General features: G+C 33.6%; 5 protein-coding genes across 8 annotated transcripts; 4 read left to right on the top strand and 1 right to left on the bottom strand.

The window, feature by feature from the left end:
* The first annotated feature begins 411 nt into the window (after positions 1-411).
* Positions 412-1,347, top strand: LOC103578850 (zinc finger SWIM domain-containing protein 7). Of its 2 annotated transcripts, none has more exons than XM_014445111.2 (3): positions 412-755; positions 890-1,115; positions 1,194-1,347. In XM_014445111.2, the coding sequence occupies exons 1-3, from the start codon at positions 632-634 to the stop codon at positions 1,345-1,347; spliced, it is 504 nt and encodes a 167-aa protein (XP_014300597.1). In that variant the 5' UTR covers positions 412-631. The 2 variants fall into 2 exon arrangements, with proteins under 2 accessions (XP_014300597.1, XP_014300596.1); XM_014445110.2 differs by having other exon boundaries at positions 884-1,115.
* A 1-nt stretch (position 1,348) lies between these two features.
* LOC103578842 (cell cycle checkpoint protein RAD1) lies at positions 1,349-3,112 on the top strand. The gene is made up of 5 exons (XM_008560056.3): positions 1,349-1,441; positions 1,585-1,809; positions 1,870-2,064; positions 2,127-2,402; positions 2,466-3,112. Exons 1-5 carry the CDS (start codon positions 1,349-1,351, stop codon positions 2,493-2,495), a joined length of 819 nt encoding a protein of 272 aa, XP_008558278.1. The 3' UTR covers positions 2,496-3,112.
* An 87-nt stretch (positions 3,113-3,199) lies between these two features.
* On the bottom strand, positions 3,200-8,336 carry LOC103578857 (SH2B adapter protein 1). 2 transcript variants are annotated; one of them, XM_008560082.3, is made up of 5 exons: positions 7,377-8,336; positions 6,243-7,087; positions 5,968-6,167; positions 5,593-5,856; positions 3,200-5,099 (listed from the first exon to the last, which is right to left on the bottom strand). In XM_008560082.3, exons 1-5 carry the CDS (start codon positions 7,652-7,654, stop codon positions 4,935-4,937), a joined length of 1,752 nt encoding a protein of 583 aa, XP_008558304.1. In that variant the 5' UTR covers positions 7,655-8,336; the 3' UTR covers positions 3,200-4,934. The 2 variants fall into 2 exon arrangements, with proteins under 2 accessions (XP_008558304.1, XP_008558315.1); XM_008560093.2 differs by having other exon boundaries at positions 5,008-5,099; positions 5,509-5,856.
* A 240-nt stretch (positions 8,337-8,576) lies between these two features.
* LOC103578862 (uncharacterized) lies at positions 8,577-10,899 on the top strand. The gene is made up of 8 exons (XM_008560106.2): positions 8,577-8,762; positions 8,905-9,300; positions 9,368-9,493; positions 9,566-9,677; positions 9,744-9,897; positions 10,068-10,236; positions 10,302-10,427; positions 10,497-10,899. Coding segments are annotated over exons 1-8 (1,287 nt in total). The 5' UTR covers positions 8,577-8,761; the 3' UTR covers positions 10,700-10,899.
* Positions 10,900-11,200: 301 nt separating this feature from the next.
* On the top strand, positions 11,201-20,017 carry LOC103578874 (phosphatidylinositol 4-kinase alpha). Of its 2 annotated transcripts, XM_008560116.3 has the most exons (8): positions 11,201-11,496; positions 12,441-13,343; positions 13,420-13,735; positions 13,916-13,978; positions 14,290-18,400; positions 18,590-18,863; positions 18,960-19,366; positions 19,445-20,017. In XM_008560116.3, the coding sequence occupies exons 1-8, from the start codon at positions 11,407-11,409 to the stop codon at positions 19,668-19,670; spliced, it is 6,390 nt and encodes a 2,129-aa protein (XP_008558338.1). In that variant the 5' UTR covers positions 11,201-11,406; the 3' UTR covers positions 19,671-20,017. The 2 variants fall into 2 exon arrangements, with proteins under 2 accessions (XP_008558338.1, XP_008558347.1); XM_008560125.3 differs by lacking the exon at positions 13,916-13,978.
* Positions 20,018-20,041: the final 24 nt, after the last annotated feature.

Here is a 20,041-nt window from a genome sequence, read left to right as displayed (position 1 = left end):
TATATATATATACTCCCCCTCTTCATCTTTTTACTAATAAAAATTATTAAAAAAAAATATTTTTGAGTGGAAAATTTTTCATTTCAATGCACCTATGACTCAATAATCGAACATTCATAATAGAAATTTATAATTAATGATATTATATATTCTTAATACACTTTTTTGTGCATCATATATGAGACAATAATTAATAATAAGACACTGTAGTAGTGATATAATTGATTCATACAGTAAAGTACCGCATATCCGAACTCACTTTATTTATCTATTCAATTATCTACGCTATTAAATATTATCTATGATCGTTTTTTTATACACTTCCTCATAGCTTATATGCAAAGATAACGTAACATTTTGTCCGGAGATTTACTGTTAATTATCTAAAGCTGTTTCGGATATGCGGTAAGATATATTCAATTTGAAGCCTCTCAAAACTTATAGCGTCGAGCTGCCAGTTTGAATTTCGTGGGCACTGACAGTTACATAATAATAACAATATCAGTAAAAAGAGGTTGGGTTTCATGTTATTGTTTTGTTTACACACGTGGTGCAAAATAACTCTATATATATTAATTCATTAGTAAAATTCCTAGTTATTATATAATTGACATATTTATAAAATGAACCAATGAACTCAGTACCTGGACCGTCAACATGCAATCAAACATTAAATAATTTAAATGTCAAACAAAAAGGAATTCCTAACCACGTGCTAGAAAAATTATCCGAAGATTTTAAAAGAGAGCAAAAATGTAAATAAATAATTTTTTTCACTGATAATTTATATTGGCGGTAAATTTAAATAGAAAAAAATACTTGATTGGTTAATAATAATTAATAACTAATATAATAATTAATAACTAATAATAATTATTATCAGTTACAGATTCATCACTCCTGAGTCTTTATTCAGCATTTGGCGATGTATTTGACAGAGCACTTAATTTATATGAATCAAGTAAAATAAGTAAAATAGTAGCCGTTGATTCAAATGCTCACGGTGTTTGGAAAGAAATAGATGCTGGCAGATGGTTGATTGAAGTACAAGGATTCTCTGGTGAAGCTTACATTCTATTTCCTAACATAAATTACTGTCAATGTGCAGCATTCAAGTGCTTATTTATTGTTATTTATTTTTTTTTTCTTCTGATTGAATATACTTCTCAGTATATTTATTTATTGACTTATAGGTACCAAGTACTAAGAGATCAGTCTGATCGAACATGCAAACACGTGCTGGCTGCTTGGTTGGCAAGTCTTGAGTCAAATAAAATAATTGAAAAACAGATAACCCGGGAACAATTCAAAAATTTATTACTGTACCAAGTTTTAGAAAGACAATAAAATGATGTCAACACTAGATGATTATAAATTCGTTGCTAAATTGGGCAACCTCAAGACACTAGTGCAATTATTGCGATCAATTAATTTTAAAGAGGTGATATATATATATATATATATATATATATATATATATATATATATATATATATATATATATATATATATATATATATATATATATATATGATAAGTAATTATCAAATAACTAATTAATTAAATTAATAACAAACTTTACAGTGGGCGACGTGTTGCTGCTCCGAAAACGGTGTAAAAGTAACCGTCGAAGACAGCAAATGTCTCCAAGGAATTGCTTACATTCCGAAGATAATATTCCAGGACTACAATCTTACTGAAGACGTGATATTTAAAATAAATCTCACTGTTTTAGTTGAGTGTCTTGGGATGTTTTGGAGCAGCATTTCAGCTCAAGGAGTCTCTGTTATGCTCCAGCTCATGTACAAAGTAAATAGTTATTTTATAATTACTATTATATTTAAATATAATTATTTATTACAACTCCAGGATGTGGGTCACCCGGTGTCTGTGTTAATTGAAGAAGATGGCATTCTAACAGACTGTTCGTTGAAGACTCTTGAGCCAGATGATCTTATAGACTTTAATATAGAGCCGAGCAACGTTCTCAATAAAGTCATTTTGAACACTGAAATACTACGTGACATCTGGAGTGAATTGGACCCCACAACCGACGTAGTGGCGGTAATAAACAATTTGTAAAATAAACGAAAATGAAATTAAATAATTTAAAATTTTTTTTCCAGCTGTTACTTTCTCCAGATGCTCCGTATTTTAGAATAAGCACCAGCGGTATTGCAGGAGAATGTCACATTGAAATTCCCCATGACACTGACTCCATTGAAAATTTTCAATGCAAAGCAGAAGCCACTTTCTGCTATCAATACTCGTCATTAAAGCCAGCGATGAAAGCCCTCAGTTGCGCAAATAAAGTATCAATAAAAACTGATAACAGAGGGCTACTGGTATTTCAATTCATGATTAAAACTGATGACGGTCACTTGAGTTACATCGAGTACTATGTAAATTATTTATTACCATTAAGTACTTTTTATTTAAAATATTTATCTACATATATTTTGCAGCTGTCGCCCGTTTTTGATGCTGATGAATGAGCGTATAAAGTATCAAGAGTTTGTTTGGTTTTATCGGGAACAATAAAATAAAAACAAGACAAATTATTTATCAAGATCTTAATGTATTCAGACTAGAAGATACTGTACATTAATTGGATATTTATTTAAATTAATTATATCTCGCTTCAGCATTACAGAACACATAACGATGGAATCATTTGTTACAACTCAGCGACTATGACAATATCAAGCTCGGGCCCACTGGCCATTCTCTCCTTTAAATAATTCGTCACTTTTTTATTTTTTTAATTAGTTTGCACTTTATATCGTCACAAATGATTAATATCGATTGATCCTCCGTGTAATTTAACTAGTAAATGACAATTGTACGTTAATGTTTAATAATTATTTAAGTTACTCTTAGGCATAACAAGAACTATCAAAAGATAAGTTATTTACGATGAGTAAGGTGATATGTTCTTGCTACAATTAATTCGTCACAGAGTACGTATTACTTTAGCAAACAATAATAACAAAATATTTTTTTCTGTAAAGATTAGAGTTTATAATTCTTCTTTTTATTTTGTTACCTTCAATAGACATTATATTAATTTAAGTAATATATATAAATAAAAATAATCATTTATCCATTTTTATTATTTTTTTTAAATTACGCTATTTTATTAAGTCTGGATCAAAATATATTTTTTTTTTCTTCGTAATATTTATCGACACATACAAATATACATATTTCAGTCAATCTTGTTTATTATTTTTATTATTTATATGTATGAGCTTTAAGCTTAAAAAATTACGAGACTTTATTTATTATTTTTTTTTTCATATATTCCACTATATAACACATGAATATACATTTATATATCTAGGCCATGATATACTAAATAATTAAAAAAAAAATTAACTTTTTCAAAAAATATATCAGGTAGAAAATAAACATAACAATTTATACAACGAAAACTAAAAAACTTGAGACATTTTTACACAGAATGAAGAAAAATAATTATTATTTTTTTAAATTAAAAAAGACATAATTAATGACGTATCTGTGACTCAAATTTTAATTTAAAAAAATATATATGTATGTATATATATTTATTAAGTACTTAAAAATTTAATTGGCCCATTCGTCTGTTCACTGAGAATTTTTATTTAAATTTAAATTATAAAAAATGACTTTTGCAGCAATGAAAAAAAAGTTTATTTACGGTTTAAAATATTAAGAGTATTAGTTATTTTTCAGGACTTTCAACAAATTATTGTGACATTACCAGTCTCTTGGTTTTATTATTTTTCGTAGCAAATAACTATAAATTTAAATTAATTGGCTATGGCTTTTCAATTATAGTACAATTATTTATAATAATTCAAGGTCATTCTCAGACAGAAATTCTTTTTTACAAACATTAAAATAGATTGTAATTAAGTCATTACTGGGTAAGTGCTTAGTATTATTTTTCTACTCAACGTTTTCTATTGAAAGTTTAAAATTTTAATAAGATTGTAACAGAGGAGTCATTGAAAATTTTTGAAAACTGGTGAGCACTGTCTGAGTATGCCCTTAAACAAACAAAAAAAAGTTTAATTACATTAAAACATAAAAAAATATTTAAAATATAATAATAAAAATAAAAAATAACATATTGAAAATATATATGATCTATACACATTAATATAAATTGATTAATAAGCAGGAGGCAGTCTTAATTCGGAGCAAGTCGTTCAATAATGTATATGATTTGTATAATTGATTGATTAAAAACCAAGCGGGCAATAAATATTTCGTTCACATAAAAAGCTGCCGCAAAATTAAAAAAAAAACTATAGTATGTACAATTTAAATGATTCGTAAAACTATTATTCTGGATTTAATCTCCATCCCTTTTCGTCACCACATTCAATGATGAAAATATAAATATAAATATATATATAATTTCTGTAATTCCAAGCATCATCAAGTAACATGATTATTTTAAAATTTCATTATTCTTTTGGCTTTTTCAAAATATCCTTTCAAAGATTATGTATTCAACAGTTTAAATATTGAGCTGAGGCTTTAATGCAGTCGAAAAAAAGTCGTACGCGCATTCGATTTGGGAAGCGGCAGTCTTACAGGAAAAGTATTCAAATAAAAAACCATTTACCGCGACTTTTAACTTCAATCGTATACAGCGAAGTGTTATTGAGCTTCAAGTTTTTACCTTAATAAATTCACAAATTTTTAAATTACACCAACATTTATATTCATATCGATAAATCCATATCCACAAAATATAGCTTGAGAATATAGACTTTAAAATTTTAAAAACTCAGTCATTGGACCCGACCGAGTGAATTGATTTAAGATATTCTATTTTTTAAGCTATTAATGCAAAAGGTTTTTTTTTCGAATAGTAATAATATTTATTCTGGCGGACTGACCAAACGGTACCCTGAGGGCAAAGTGCTGCGAATCCAACGTCAGAGAAAACTGTAGGCGTTTTGCACAGCTCTATTGCTTGAGGATGCTGAGGTCGAAGCTTGCTGATCCACACTATTATTAACATTGTGCTGCTGCTGCTGCTGCTGCTCGAGTCTTTCCAAAGACTCAACTCTCGTCCTTATGGATCCGCCATATGTCTGGACCTTGAATCATTTATCAATCAATAAATATTAAATCAAACAGACGGTAAAATAAAATATTTACATAAATATCACTCTAGTCTACTAATCATAAATTAAAAATTAAATTTATATGCGATATTATTATTATATGAGTTTTTTTATAGTGTGTGAAAGCGAGCCCCTCACCCACGGTCAAATAAGTCAGTCATATATTAAATGACAAATATAATACTTTCTTTTTCTTTATACTGCAGATATAAGGAATAAAATGGGGATGAATTTAAACTGGTCGGTTTAAACTGTCAATTTCGTGTGGCATTCACCAGTTGACTGGATTGACAGGAAGCATTTAACATTTTATAATGTCAATTATTGTGTTAAATCCACCAATCAAATATGGGGCATCGCTTTTAGCGTATTATCTACTCACTGTCTGTTGATCAGACTTGAGACTGTGGGAGTCGGCCGCTCGCGCTCACTCAAGAGGTGTGAGACTTCCGCTGCTGACTCTTACTTCTCTTGATTCCGGTACAGCCAGAGGTCTCCTCTCCTGAGCTGAGTTTTGTTGCTGTGCATTTGCATTAATTACTGGATGTGATGATAATGGACGTAATGCGTGATTAGCAACTACAAATTCTGTCAGCATGACGTCCGCAGTTCCGCCTGACTCCAGGGGTATTGCATTCTGACGAAAATGATCCAGCATGTCAAGTATCGCGGGAAAACACAGATGTTGGACGCGACAGTGACCCTGATCATTTAGTGTCATTCTTAAGTGCTGTGTAAATAAATTTATTGTCATTATTTCAAGATTGACTTTGCCAAGTAAACCTCATTGCTCTATACAAAGTAATTTAAATATAACTAAGAAAAAAAAAAGATAAAAAACCTTAGCTCTTCCTTGAAAATTAAATGTTAATACAAATTCTCCTTTTCTCGTCTCACTTTGTCGTACTAGGAAAACACCATGACCATTTGCTGCATTATGCAGGACAAGTTGTGCTGCGTCTGATCGTGGTAATGTACCATGAAACCATGGGTATTCTCTTAAACTAACAGCCAAGTCTGGTTCCCCTTCATTACCACTCACTAGAAATATAATTTTTAAAGTAACAAATAATTAAAAAATGTTATTTTATTTTTTGTTGAATAAACTGTACATACTTTGTTCAATTTCTTGCTGAGACGAGCACAGCTCAAGATTACTATTGCTACGGGTTCGAAGTCTAGGAGGTAATTCTGGTGGATGAGCCAGATCATTGCCATGATCGTATCCCGCTCTTGAGGTTTTACTTGCGGAATTAGCTCTTACACGATCACCGTCTTGCCCTGAGGCAGAGCCATGACCCAGGCCGTCACCCGCTGAGTCATTCGTCGTCGAATTTAAAAATGCTGAACGCATGCAGTATTTAATTGTAGCTAACCACGATCTCATGTCCGCAGAATCGTGTGCTTCGATAACAAACTCAGCATTTTGGGTTTTCAATACAAATGTATTTTCATGGTCTGGCATTTCCAAAGCCGTTGTTTCCCGTGCTTCTGTTATCGCCGAACAAAACACCCCACCACGTGGTTTTACAGCTTTCGGCGGTGAATAAAACTCCAGCATATAACCGCCAATGGCCTTTATAAGTGCCAAGCGTGATTTTTCCCATTTTTGTGTCCCGTCTGAATTCTCCCCCATCAACGTATTGACGACACCCTCTTTTCTGCACTCGACAACTATTTTTGACAGCTTCGACTTCGTGTGTTTATCTTTTCTGCTCTCACTGTGAGACAGTTCAACTTCATCACTCTGCTGTTTATGAAAAAACCCCCGGCCTTTTTTGAACCCCTTGAAGGAGAGACGTCGAAAAAATGGTTTATGTACAGGTTTTGGTGACACAACCTCGCCATCGCGGTCTGAATAATCACTGAATTCTTCATTTGATGATGCTCGTACGGGTGCTCGATTGTTTTGACTAGTGGAGTTGGGTATCACGTGTCGTGTGTCGTGGAATGATGGAGATCTGAAAAACATCATTACTACTTAAAATATGTTTTTTTTTTCCGTATAAGCAAGTAGATGAATAAGTAGTAATAATAAAAACGAAAGGAATTTTGTTATTGTAAGCATTGGAGCTGATTGACGTCATAAGCTTAAAAAAAGCGCTCTCATCATCCAGAGTAAGCAAAAAAAAATACATACAATAACAATGATAATAATAATAGAGTAGTAGAGTAATGATCTGAGGAATATTTTTACCAAAACAACTGAGTTAAAAAATAATAAATGGATAATAATAATTGAGGACAGACCTGGCGCTACGTCTGAGGTACTCGTGTTCAAAGTGCTCGCAGAAGGTCTCGACGAATTTACGCAAAAAATCACGATGCGAGAGGGTGGTCCGGGCACTTTCTGGCAAATTCAGGCTGACGTATGTGCAAAACGCCTTAGCGAAATCAGAAGCCGCTGCGCGGGCGTGTCTGTCACAAAATTCAACCCAGTCATCGGTACCCTCAACTGCTCCGACTGCCGCCGCTGACGAAGACGTGACGACGGTGGTGGCCGCTGACGAGGCGTTGTAAACATTCATGCCGTCCGGCAAATAACTTATTTGTGTTTATCTAGTAATAGTTACAATATTATTATCAATAATTTTCACTGCCTGATAACAACCCAGTACAGTTAAATTTTTTTGATGGTAATTATAACTGGGTTTCGAAAAACACAAGCGGGATCACTTGCTCGGTCCACTGTACGACTACTTCAGCTGTGAATTAGTAAACCACCACGGACACATTGCTGAGAATTTAAATATATTTATCTCAGACACATAAATTCCACACGTATTTGTCGTATTTGATGTAAATATAATATATAACTTGAGAGGTTGAGAGCGAGCATCAAGATCAAGCACAATAAAGTACTTTAGTACTACAACGCCAACTTGCGCCAACTATTCAGCGTCCAATCGCACTGCACCTGTTCAGTGTTCACGAGGATCAATCACTGCGAGGCGAGGGGGAGAAAACATAAAACTCAAAGAGCTCTCTCTCTCACTGTCTCTCGCAAATCGCAAATCGCAACTCTCTTTTTCTTCTTCCTCATTCACTCTGACAATCTCTCCCTCCTCTGTCTCTGTCTCTCCCTTCTTTTACCAGTGAGTGGTGTCTCTGTACTCCTTACTCTGTACCTCTGGTGATAACCTCCCTTTTGGTTGTCTGACGAGCAGCCGAAAATTTGCGCTGCTGTTCTGCTCTTTCACTCACTCGCTACTTCATGATGATCATCTGCGATTGCGTCCGCGGACTACTTTTACTTCTTTTTTACCAACCCTATTAAATGATGGCGCTGTTATTTGGCATTTTATATTATATACATACAAATACTGTCAACTGATTCAAATATTTTTAGTTTTTTATTTTTTTTTTTTATTTTATTCACTTTTATTTTGTTTCTTCAGTGATATCAATAAAATACTAATTGATTTTAAAAAATTACTTTTTTAAGATTTCATAATTTTTCCCGCGCTTTTTTATATTTTCAGAAGGTAATGTAGAAGTCATATATATACATATATAAGTTAACAATTTTTTAGTTGAGTTCAGTAAACGTTTTTTTATTGCGTGTCCGCATGTGCTTTTTAAAATTCCAAAGAAATTAATAATTGTTAAAGAAGAAAATAATTATTGAAGAAATAAGTAAGTGACAAGTAATTACTCATTCAAATAATTGAATTATTATTTTAAACTGCGATTGTTGAGTTTCAATAGAAGTTTTAAATTGTAAACAAAAAATTATAAATGACTAACAAAGATTTCCTTTGTTCTGTTTGTCAACTAGTGGAAACAAGTCGGGACATGATGTTCCCGGAAGAAATATGGGAGGAAATATTTAAAAGAATAGACGATGTTGATGATTTGATAAAACTTCAGTCTGTTTGTTTGAATTTTAATAAATGGATCCAAAGATTATTGGATCGTGATATTTACTGGAAGAAATACTGTCAGGATATTCCAGACGAGTGCAGCTACGCGATTTTAAATAAAGTTTTCCCGGATCTAGTTCACGATGTTGATGTTTCTTGGCAAGATATCATTGATAATTACAGGTGGCGTAAAATTTACATGTCCAGGAAGAAATGGAACTCGTGTTTGAAACGTAAACCATTTATCGATTCTGTTAAAAATTTTCCCTCATTTTCCAAGTACGAATGTATCACATGCACAGCTGTCTGGGGTAATAATCATATTTATATCATTCATTTTATTTTGATAATATCTATTAATATTTCATATATCTTCAGATGATATTTTGGCTGTGGCTACGAGTGAAGGACTGATATATTTTTCCAGAACTTATAAACCAGATAAAGTTTTTTTTAAAGCCGATCACAAAGAACAAGTTCATCAAATTAAATTCTGGTATACTGGTAAGTTGTAGTATTTAGTTGATAGGAAGTAATTAAAATTTTTTATAAAATTTACCGCCAATTTTATTTTAGACAATCAGTTGATAGTTGTCACATCCTCGATATACGAAAGAATAAAATATTGGAATGTGACAGAAAAAAAAGAAATAGACACTAATAACTGTTACAGAGGTACTATTATCAGGTAAATTATACACACTATTAGTATTTTAAATATATATAACTAATTAAAAACAATTTTGATCCACAGCATCAACCAAAATGGATGTTACTTAGCGTACAATAATTATTTAATACTGACAAAGTATTCCGATGCAAACGAATCAATAACTCCTCATGCGATAGCTTCCAGCGATTTTAATGATAATGAAGATATTATTGCAACTTATTCTCCAAATAAATTTGTAATTATCTTTTTATTTCCTTCACAATTTGTTTTAATATTTATATAAATATCAGGGGTGTGCGAATCGAATAATTCATAAATTTTCAAATTATTCGGGTCGAAGTTCGAACCCACTCCTAATAAATATAACTCCCTAGTATCAATCAAATATGAATCAATTATTTTTAGATCATAATGTTGACGATAAATAATTCCGTTATTGGTAGACATGTAGTTTACACTCCAACGAACAAATACGAAGTTGATGATTTAAACATTTCATTGAACTTAGACCTGGAGAATAAAGTTATGCAAAAGTTTTATGTACTGTCTATTGATGTTATGATTGGTCTATGTGGTAAGTAATTGTAATCACAAAATATAATAATAATAATTATATTTAATCATAAATTATTTTACTAGGGCACATGCTGGCTGTCAGTGTTGATGATAAACCTTGGAAAGTTTACAATATTTTTAAACAGCTGCTGTGTGTCGTTACTGCGATTGCGTTCCATGCTAATATTTTAATTTTGGGCTACGATTCAGGTAATTTTTTAAAAATCTAGTTTACTTTAATTTGCGTACATAAAATTTCACGATATTTTATTGTTGTAGGATTTATTCATATGTTTCATCTTAAAAGTCTTAAAGATTTAATAGACTTTGATTTTACAACAAAAGATTGTAAGAAAATAAAAGTTGATCGTGAACCGATAATTTCATTAGAAGTTACAGACATTCAAGATGAACAATTCGTTATCGCTAGTACTGATAAAAACCTCCACGTTATTAGATTTTTTAATTCAACTTCCGATTAACTGATTCTTTGAAAAATTAATAGTTTAATTTTATTTAATTTTAATCATTACCAAAACAAGATAATTTATCATTTTTTCTCTTAATTACAATTTTAATCTCTGAATTTTAGTTGATTATTATTAGCAATAAATTAAATTAATTATCAATTATTTTATTATAAAATTTCTAAGTGATTTAAATATCAGATTAATTATTTATACTTTTGTATTGAAGTTATCAAATTTTTGAAAAATTTAAAATTAATGATTATTAAATAAACTTTATTTTAAAAATTACAATTTCATTGTTTTTAATTATTCCGATTTTATTAAATTAATAATAAATACTTTTAATGTTCAATTGACGATTTAGAATTTAAATATGGCGGCATTAAAGAGCAGATTGTTATCAGCGAGCGATATGGCAGGAAAAGTTTTGACAGTCCATCTAGTAGCGTTTTTGGAAACTAATTGAAATCACCTCCCACGCAAAAAATATACACTACATGCATAAGAATCATATCGTGGTCATGTCATAAGTAATAAATGATTATGAATAAAAAGAGAAGCAAGATTGTTATACATATCGTTTACGTAAATTCGCTCCGTGATATAAAATGACAGTCTTTAAATTAATTATTGTGTAATATACAAAGCAAACTGTCTATATGTAAATTTAAAAAATTATATATAAATGTACATTTGATATCAACATTATATTATTGAAAATGATTACTGATGAAAAGTTATTTTTTACAAAAACAGTTCAACATTTGGCAAGATCATTAGCTGCGATAAAACCAACACCATGGGAGAAGGTATTTATATATGTCAATGTAGCAGACATGAGTTTATAAATTTAAACAATGGAATTTTAGAGAATGCCCGTACTGATTTTTCAATTATCTAAATGCATTTTTTTTATTTTTATTACACAAGTAACACATAGACAACTTTAAGATATCTTTTAAAAGAACAAGACAAATTTTATTTTCCTCAAAGCCGTATTCTTAAATAACGAGACCTCCAGATTTTGGTCTAGAAGTCAGAAAATTTGTGTTCTTTTTCGTGTCATTTCTATTAAAAAATTGTTTAGATGACTTATTTGTAATTTAATTTTTGTCGTCACTCGTGTCAGGTCTTTTATGCATGATACTAAAGTTACTCGACGTCTAATAATTTTTTGATTTTTTTTTAAACAGTAAATTATAAAAAAAAGTATTTGAAAAAATTGGACTTGTAGTTTTTAAAATTTTCTACATGTTCGTATTTTTTGTAATTTATTTGTTGAAAAAAAAATTCGAAAATTACTAATTGTCTACTGACTTCAGGATCATCTTTTATACAGTTATTTTTTCAGTGACATAAATTTCTGATCGCTTTGTTAACATTTTGGTGTCTTATCAATAGGTCAAAAAAGCAGCCTCAAAACTGATATCTTATAGATGTCACTAAGCCAGTTTTGTTACTTGGGTACTTGAATTCTATTTATATTTATTTAAAAATTAAAAAAATTGCCAATTGTCAGTTAGACTTACACCCAATTATTTATTTCATTATTTTTATCAACCAATAAAAATATCTGATAATGATAAGTCATCAAGTCATTTATTCAAAATTTAAACTCACTTGGATCACTTACGTCATAGTTACTTATAAAAATTTTTGCCAGTAACAATAATTACAGCTAATTATATCGTAGACGTCTACTAACATGATTTGCAATTAATAATTTTTTAAAATTATTATTTTAATAAAACAGGTGAACCGACTATTCAAATTATGCCCTCAAGAATCAGCTCAAGGTATATTCCGCATCGACCAACGTGGACAGGATGCAGTGATAGCTCTCGGTATATATTTTTTGGAGTCCGGATTGCAACACAGAGATCGTATTTTACCTTATCTACTTCGTCTGTTGCGTGGATTACCTAAGATAGTATGTCTCGACGAAATAAGAGTGACTCCTGATGAAAGAATACCAGTAACAGAAAGGTTCAGTTTTTGTTTGAATACATTGTTGAGCGACGTCGCTGCTAGATGTGATCCAGTTTGCGAGGAGATAATATCAAATCAAGTCGAACTACTTGCGGCTCTGACAAATCTTATCCGTGGATGCAAAGAGCAGAATGGATCAAGAGGAATGCAAGCTAAAGTATCACTTTGCAAATGTCTCGTACCGATTTTGATAGGATTGGCGCGAGCAATGGGCCGCTTTGCTTGTGTCGATCCTCCCTTACTTTGTCGTATATTTCCACCCCGTGGTTTGCCAACAAAAATATCTGGCAATGAATCACCGCCTAATACACGCCACTTGAGTTTTACTAATTTTCGTCCCATCATACCGCGTTCCTTGAGCGGCAATTTGAATTCACATTTGAGTATCGACAATGCGCAAGTTGCGTTATCTATTCCAGACGACTACCAAGCTGGCAAAAGACCATCACTGCAAACTTATACGTCAGTACCATACGATCCATCAACTTACTTTTTCACTCGCTATGGATCCAGCTTCAATCAGTTTCCCCAAATGCGGTGCAATGAGAGCCCGGAAAAACGCACTGGGTTATTATTTGGTATCGTTCACTTACAAAGTGTTCTAGCACTTGCTAAAAAACTTTTGACGAAAGATACATTGGATTTCCTTGATGAAGAAGCACAACAGGTTTCATTTTTACTTAACATCAAGTTGCGAAAAATTTTCATACTTAAATTAATAATTTTTTTTTATTAACCAACAGGTCTATCATTCAGCACAAGTACAAATATTTCCTTATCGTTCATTCAGCGAGACAATGAACCTGGTGATGGTCGCTCTTTTACGTGAACTTTTGCAAAACCAACGCGATTTACCGGCTCCCTTTACTAAAGACGTGCAGGAATTCGTCAAAGGGCTCTTTCTGTCAGGACAAACTGAACTACAATCTCGTCAGCATGATGCCAGTGAACGCGAAGATTTCGATACTAATTTTCGAATCGTCAATCGATTCAAAGTAAATGTCATGGCCAACTCTGCCTGCGTTGATCTACTAGTTTGGGCTATTGGTGATGAAACCGGTAAGTTAATTTTCAAACTAAATACATCGTAGTTTTTACAAATAATCAAACGAGGATTTTTAAATAATTTTTCAGTGATTATTAAAAAAATTATTTAATTAAATGGCATTGTCCGATTCAGGTTTACGTCGTATGCTTAAATATTTATGTAGAAAAAAAAATCAATTGTATTTTTTACAGCTAATGGAGAGTATGATTTGAGCGCGCTGTACGCAGACCTAGGTTCCATGCTGATTGGCGAGGGTATCAAATATTGTCCCTGTTTTCAAAATCGCGCATGAATTTTTCTGTATTTCAATTTTTCTTATCTCAGTACATACATACTTGCTTTGAAAACAAGAGTATTATGAATACAAATGAATATATCAGTTTGATCGTAATAAATAATAACAAATTTGTGTCTTTTTAAAATTTTTTTATGGTTTAGTCTGCGTGCTGTGTAATTAACAACCAACTAATCTAAAATTGATTGAATATTTAAACTACTTGTACTTGTATGTAATAATTATTTTATTATTATATTAATAACAAACTTATTTATTTTATTTGAATAGGCGCTGATAGTCTTTGCAGCCGACTGACGGAAAAAATAAATTCAAACCATGGACCAACACTAGTATTAGCACACATGCCATTGCTGATGGTGTGTCTCGAGGGTCTTGGAAAGTTAGCCCAGAAATTTCCAAACATCGCAATCACGTCGACGTACAACCTCCGTGATTTTTTGATGAATCCATCCCCGATTCTTGTTAAATTGCACGTCCAGCTCAGCGAAAAACAGGCTAAAGATAATCAGTTTCGAGCATTAGTTCAGGGAAAGGAATTAGCAGACTTGAAGCTCACGCTATCACCATCACAAGCAGCCTTTGAAAAGCTACGAGACGCTGCTATTGGCAATTTATGCATCGCCTTGGAAGCTGCACAGCTGGTCTACCCGAATTGTGTACCTGCGTTAGTCAGCAGTGCATCAACTCGGCTGTGTAGTCTTGAAAAAAGCGACAGCTCTGAGCAGCTGACGAATCAACTAGTCGCTGAAAATATTATGATAATGCTTGGTCATGTTGCTGTGGCTCTAAAGGACACTCCTAAAACAACCAGCAGTATTTTGTCATTCTTTGAGCAGAGTTTTTGCCGCGACCCCAGTTCTCTGGACAGTCTGATTGTCGACCAGCTCGGCTGCATGATAATAGCCAAGTGTGAGGCCCGGAGTGAAATAATGAAAATGTTTTCAGTATCACTGGAGTCCAGTTGTGCGGCATTCGCCACAAATGTCGATCGTAAACAGTACCGACATGTCACCGGCGCTGTTACAAATGCACTGGCAAATATAGCAGCAAATTTACAGGGTGAAGATGAGCTAGACAAACTTTTGCGTCGGCTGCTGCAATTATTTGTGTCAATGGGTCTGGAGGGTAAACGGCAGAGTGATAAAATGACGACGAACACAACAGCGCTGACGACAACAACATCTGTCAGTACAATGAGTAAAGACACAAGTGTTGCTGGTAATCTAGGAGCTCTTATTCCCGTAATAGCGATACTTGTACGTAGATTGCCACCAATAAGACAACCAGATCCACGTGTTTTAAAATTATTTAAAGATTTTTGGTTGTACTGTGTTGTGTTTGGCTTTGTACCAGTGGAGCCAAGTTCCTCAAGAATATGGCCGACAGAATGGTACGAAGGCGTAAAAGAAATTTCAATAAAGTCACCATATCTAATTGCTAAAACAAATGCTAAATTAGAAATGCGTGAATTACAATATACATCTGCTGTGCGTAATGAAAGTGTATCAATAAGTGAGCTTCAAGATTTACGTAATCAGATTTTACGAATGAGCATAAGGTCAAGTGATGTTGCGGCTTATGTTGCTAAGATGCAATTTGCCCAAATAACGCATTTACTATCCGTTTATTGGGTCGAAACATTGAGAGTTGCCAATAGTCCGGATCCAAGCTTACAGCCGATAATGGAATATCTGAGTGACTCTGATTTACAAAAAGACAAAAGCGGTATGTGGCATTGCATTTGCAGTGTTGGTGATTCAGTATTTGCTAAATTTAAAGATGTGATGCAAAAAAAACCAAAGGACGAAAGACGCGAACGTGAACTTGAAAATCATGCGCAATTTCTTCTAGTCAATTTTAATCATGTTCATAAACAAATACGACGAGTTGCTGATAAATATTTAAGTGCGCTTGTCGATGTTTTTCCTCATCTGTTGTGGAACTGTCGGGTACTGTGGAGTATGCTGGATATATTGCAAGTCTTGGCTTTTTCACTTCAATTGGATCCTAATGAAGAAACACCAACACTCCATATACCTGGTACTCCTTACAATATACATTTGATGGATACGCTGGAAGCAAGGGCTAAAATAGTAGATGATTTCGCTGCCAGATGTAAAGAAATAATTCAAGAAGCCATGAAATGGGCACCGCATGCCGTGAGATCACATTTACAGGAGTACATTAATCAAATTCCGTCATCAGGAATGTGGCATCATACAGGACTTGCTCTGGCAACTGATTCAGTACTCGAGTTTATTGATTTAGCAACACCTTCAACTGGTCCAACTAATACCAACTCAATGGACAAAAGACGTGACAACAAGAGTGCTAGCTCTTGGCTACTATCAATGATGTCCAGGCGTTCGTGGTACGCTGGTGAAGTAACAGGAATGCTGGCTCTCGCACGTGCAGAATCACCCAGTACTGAAACTGCACCAGATGAAGGCAGAAGTATTGTCATAGATCGTGTTATATCAGCAGTCAAACACACATGTCAAAGTCGAAATGACAATTTGCATCAAAGCGCCTTGTGGCGCGCTACTGCTCTATTAATTTCAATGCCCGGTCTTCATAGACGACTTCTTCATGTTGTTGCTGGTTCACAGATTGAGTTATTTACTCACACCGCAATGTCGACTGCTGTTGAATGCTGGCAGTGGCTTTTGACAGCACGGCCAGATCTTAAGCTTCGTTTTCTCCAAGAAATGCTGTCAGCTTGGCAGCACACTGTTGACAAAAAAATGGGTTTATTTTCACCGGAAAAAGAAGAGGTTAATCCTCTGGCTGTTTATGAAGGCTGTGAATTAGGACCTAATCCGCCTTACGTTAAGCCACACGAAATATGGATAACATTTATTATTGAATTAATTGAAACAGCTAAATATTGTTGTCAAGAAACAGTAGAAATGATTGCAATGCTCTTACATCGTTCATTACCAATGGCTGTTGGTACATCGACCAGTGGATCTGGTTTGAATAGACACATTGCTGCTGTTGGCGCGCGTTTTAAATTACTCTGCTGTGGATTACTGCTTCTCCAAGGTGACACATTACCTAAATCACTAAGTAAAAATGTTTTACGTGAACGAGTTTATTATAATTGCTTGGATTATTTTTGTCGTGAACGTCAGACTCCTACCCAAGAATCCGATCAACTGCGTGAAGACATTGTGACATTAATGCGCTTCTGGCAGGTGATGCATAGCGATAAAAAATATCTGATGATGACTGGAGAAGCGGACTTTGAAATGTTGATTGAACAGCAATCAAATTTAGCATCAATAGAACCAGCGACACCAATGAACTCACTGGCACCTACCTCACGGGATATGATGAAGCAGCAGTCAAACACTTGGATCAATACAGTTCCTCTGTCATCCAGCAGTACCGCGCTGGGTAAGCGCAGCAATCGGAGCAAAAGAATACTTCATAGTAATGTAATCGTAAAAGATTACATCAAAAAGCGTAATCTTATCCTGGAACTGCTGGCTGTTGAAATAGAACTATTAGTTGTGTGGCACAATCCAGGTGGTAAAGCAGAGTTAAATATTCCTGGTGAAGCTTCGATTGCTGAATGGCGAGCTAAATCAATGAATGAACGTTGGCGAGATTGTACACGTCTTGCTTGGGATATCAGTCCAGTCTTGGCAGTATTCTTACCCGCTAGATTGAAAAATTCCGAGACAATAGTGAAAGAAGTCTGTAGACTGGTACGTCTCAAACCAGTACCTGTCATGCATGTTCCTGAAGCTCTTCAGTATCTCGTAACCACAGATACTCTATTGAATGACGCGCCAGAATTAGTCTACATGCTGACTTGGGCTCGAGTCTCACCAATCCAAGCACTCGCTTACTTTTCACGTCAGTTCCCACATCATCCCATTTCAGCCCAATACGCCGTGCGTGTTCTCGGGAGTTATCCAGCTGACGCAGTCCTATTTTATATCCCCCAATTGGTACAAGCTGTGAGACACGACACCATGGGATACGTTATTGAATTTATAAAAGCTATTGCGAAAAGATCTCAAGTGGTAGCACATCAACTGATATGGAATATGCACACAAATATGTACATGGACGAGGATAAACAAATAAAAGACCCTGATCTTTTTGATATCCTTGACGGATTAGTCAAGTCAATTTTGTCTTCATTGTCGGGACCAGCTAAACAATTTTACGAGCGCGAGTTTGACTTTTTCGAAAAAATAACAAATATATCTGGAGAAATTAGGCCGTATCCAAAGGGACCGGAAAGACGGGAAGCTTGCTTGAAAGCTCTTCGTAAAATATCCGTCCAACCTGGATGCTATCTTCCCTCGAATCCTGAAGCTATGGTTATTGACATTGATTACAACAGTGGTAACCCTATGCAGAGGTACGTTTTATTTTATTGTTATAAATTTATATTGTGTAACATTCTGGGAGAATATTAGTTCGTTTAATTTTATTAGATAATTAAATATTGCCCGGGAGAATTTTTCTTTATCAGTGACTAAAGTTCTATTATAATTTTTTTTTAATTACAACCTAGCGGGAATGTAACATTTGAAATTTATATTTTTAGCGCTGCAAAGGCACCTTTCTTAGCGCGATTCCGAGTCCAGCGTTATGGAATAAAAGAGCTGGAGAATATTGCAATGGCAGTATCAGCTAACGCCAAAGTAGAAACCAAATGTGCAGGATTAGAAACATGGCAAGCAGCGATATTCAAAGTCGGTGATGACGTACGACAAGATATGCTGGCTCTCCAAGTTATTAGTATATGCAAAAACATATTCCAAAAAGTTGGGTTGAATTTATTCCTCTTTCCTTACCGAGTCGTCGCCACAGCTCCTGGGGTATGAAATTAATCAGTAATAATAATAATAATAATAATAATAATAATTAAATAGTATAAATAACTTTGTAATAATCCAATATTATTTTTATGACAGTGTGGTGTAATAGAGTGCGTACCAAATGCAAAGTCTCGTGACCAGCTGGGACGCACGACAGATTTTGGAATGTATGAGTACTTTTTAGCGAGATACGGGTCAGAAACAAGCAAAGAATTCCAAACAGCTCGTCGTAATTTTATCAAGTCAATGGCTGCCTACAGTGTAATAACTTATTTACTACAAATAAAAGATCGACACAACGGAAACATTATGCTAGATGACGAAGGCCATATTATTCATATTGACTTTGGATTCATGTTTGAGAGTTCACCTGGCGGTAATCTCGGATTCGAACCCGACATAAAGCTTACTGATGAAATGGTTCTTGTTATGGGGGGTAAAATGGAAGCTGCTCCATTCCGCTGGTTCATGGAATTGTGTGTCGAAGCATTTTTGGCCATCAGGTAAAATGAATACCAACTTGTTCTCTAAATAAAAACACTCATTATTATTATTATTGTATTAATTGATTGTTTTTTCAGGCCGTACCAAGAAGCTATTATTTCTCTAGTCTCTCTTATGCTGGACACCGGGTTACCCTGCTTCCGTGGTCAAACAATAAAATTATTACGCAGCCGTTTCGCCCCGATGGCTACTGACCGCGAGGCTGCTGTTTTTATGCAGAATGTTATACGCAACAGTTTCCTCAATTTCCGTACCAAGACTTATGACATGATACAGTATTACCAAAATCAAATTCCATATTAAATAATTATTGTGTCTGAGTTGTTTGGTGCCAAGCTGTTACTTAATTCATTAATAAATGTATATAAATAATATAAACTGTGTGTGTTATCACGGCGGGAAACGTGATTTATATTTTAAATTGATGGGATATTATAATTATTATTATTGAAATATTTAAATTATTAAATGTGTGACTAATAAAATTAATATTTATTAATGATGTACTTGACATTCCAATTATGAGTATGAATTATTTTTATGTAATTGCATTTCATTTGAAATTATTCTGGATGTAAAATTTTTTTTCAATATTTGCGATCACTTGACAACTGTTGAATTTTGTAAAAAAAATATATATATATTATACATCACTTAACTGTTTATTGTTGGAA

Source organism: Microplitis demolitor, chromosome 1 (assembly GCF_026212275.2).
Source record: "Microplitis demolitor isolate Queensland-Clemson2020A chromosome 1, iyMicDemo2.1a, whole genome shotgun sequence".
NCBI lineage: Eukaryota > Metazoa > Arthropoda > Insecta > Hymenoptera > Braconidae > Microplitis > Microplitis demolitor.
The sequence above is the reverse complement of the archived record's forward strand: the minus strand, read 5'-3'. Positions and strand labels throughout refer to the sequence as shown.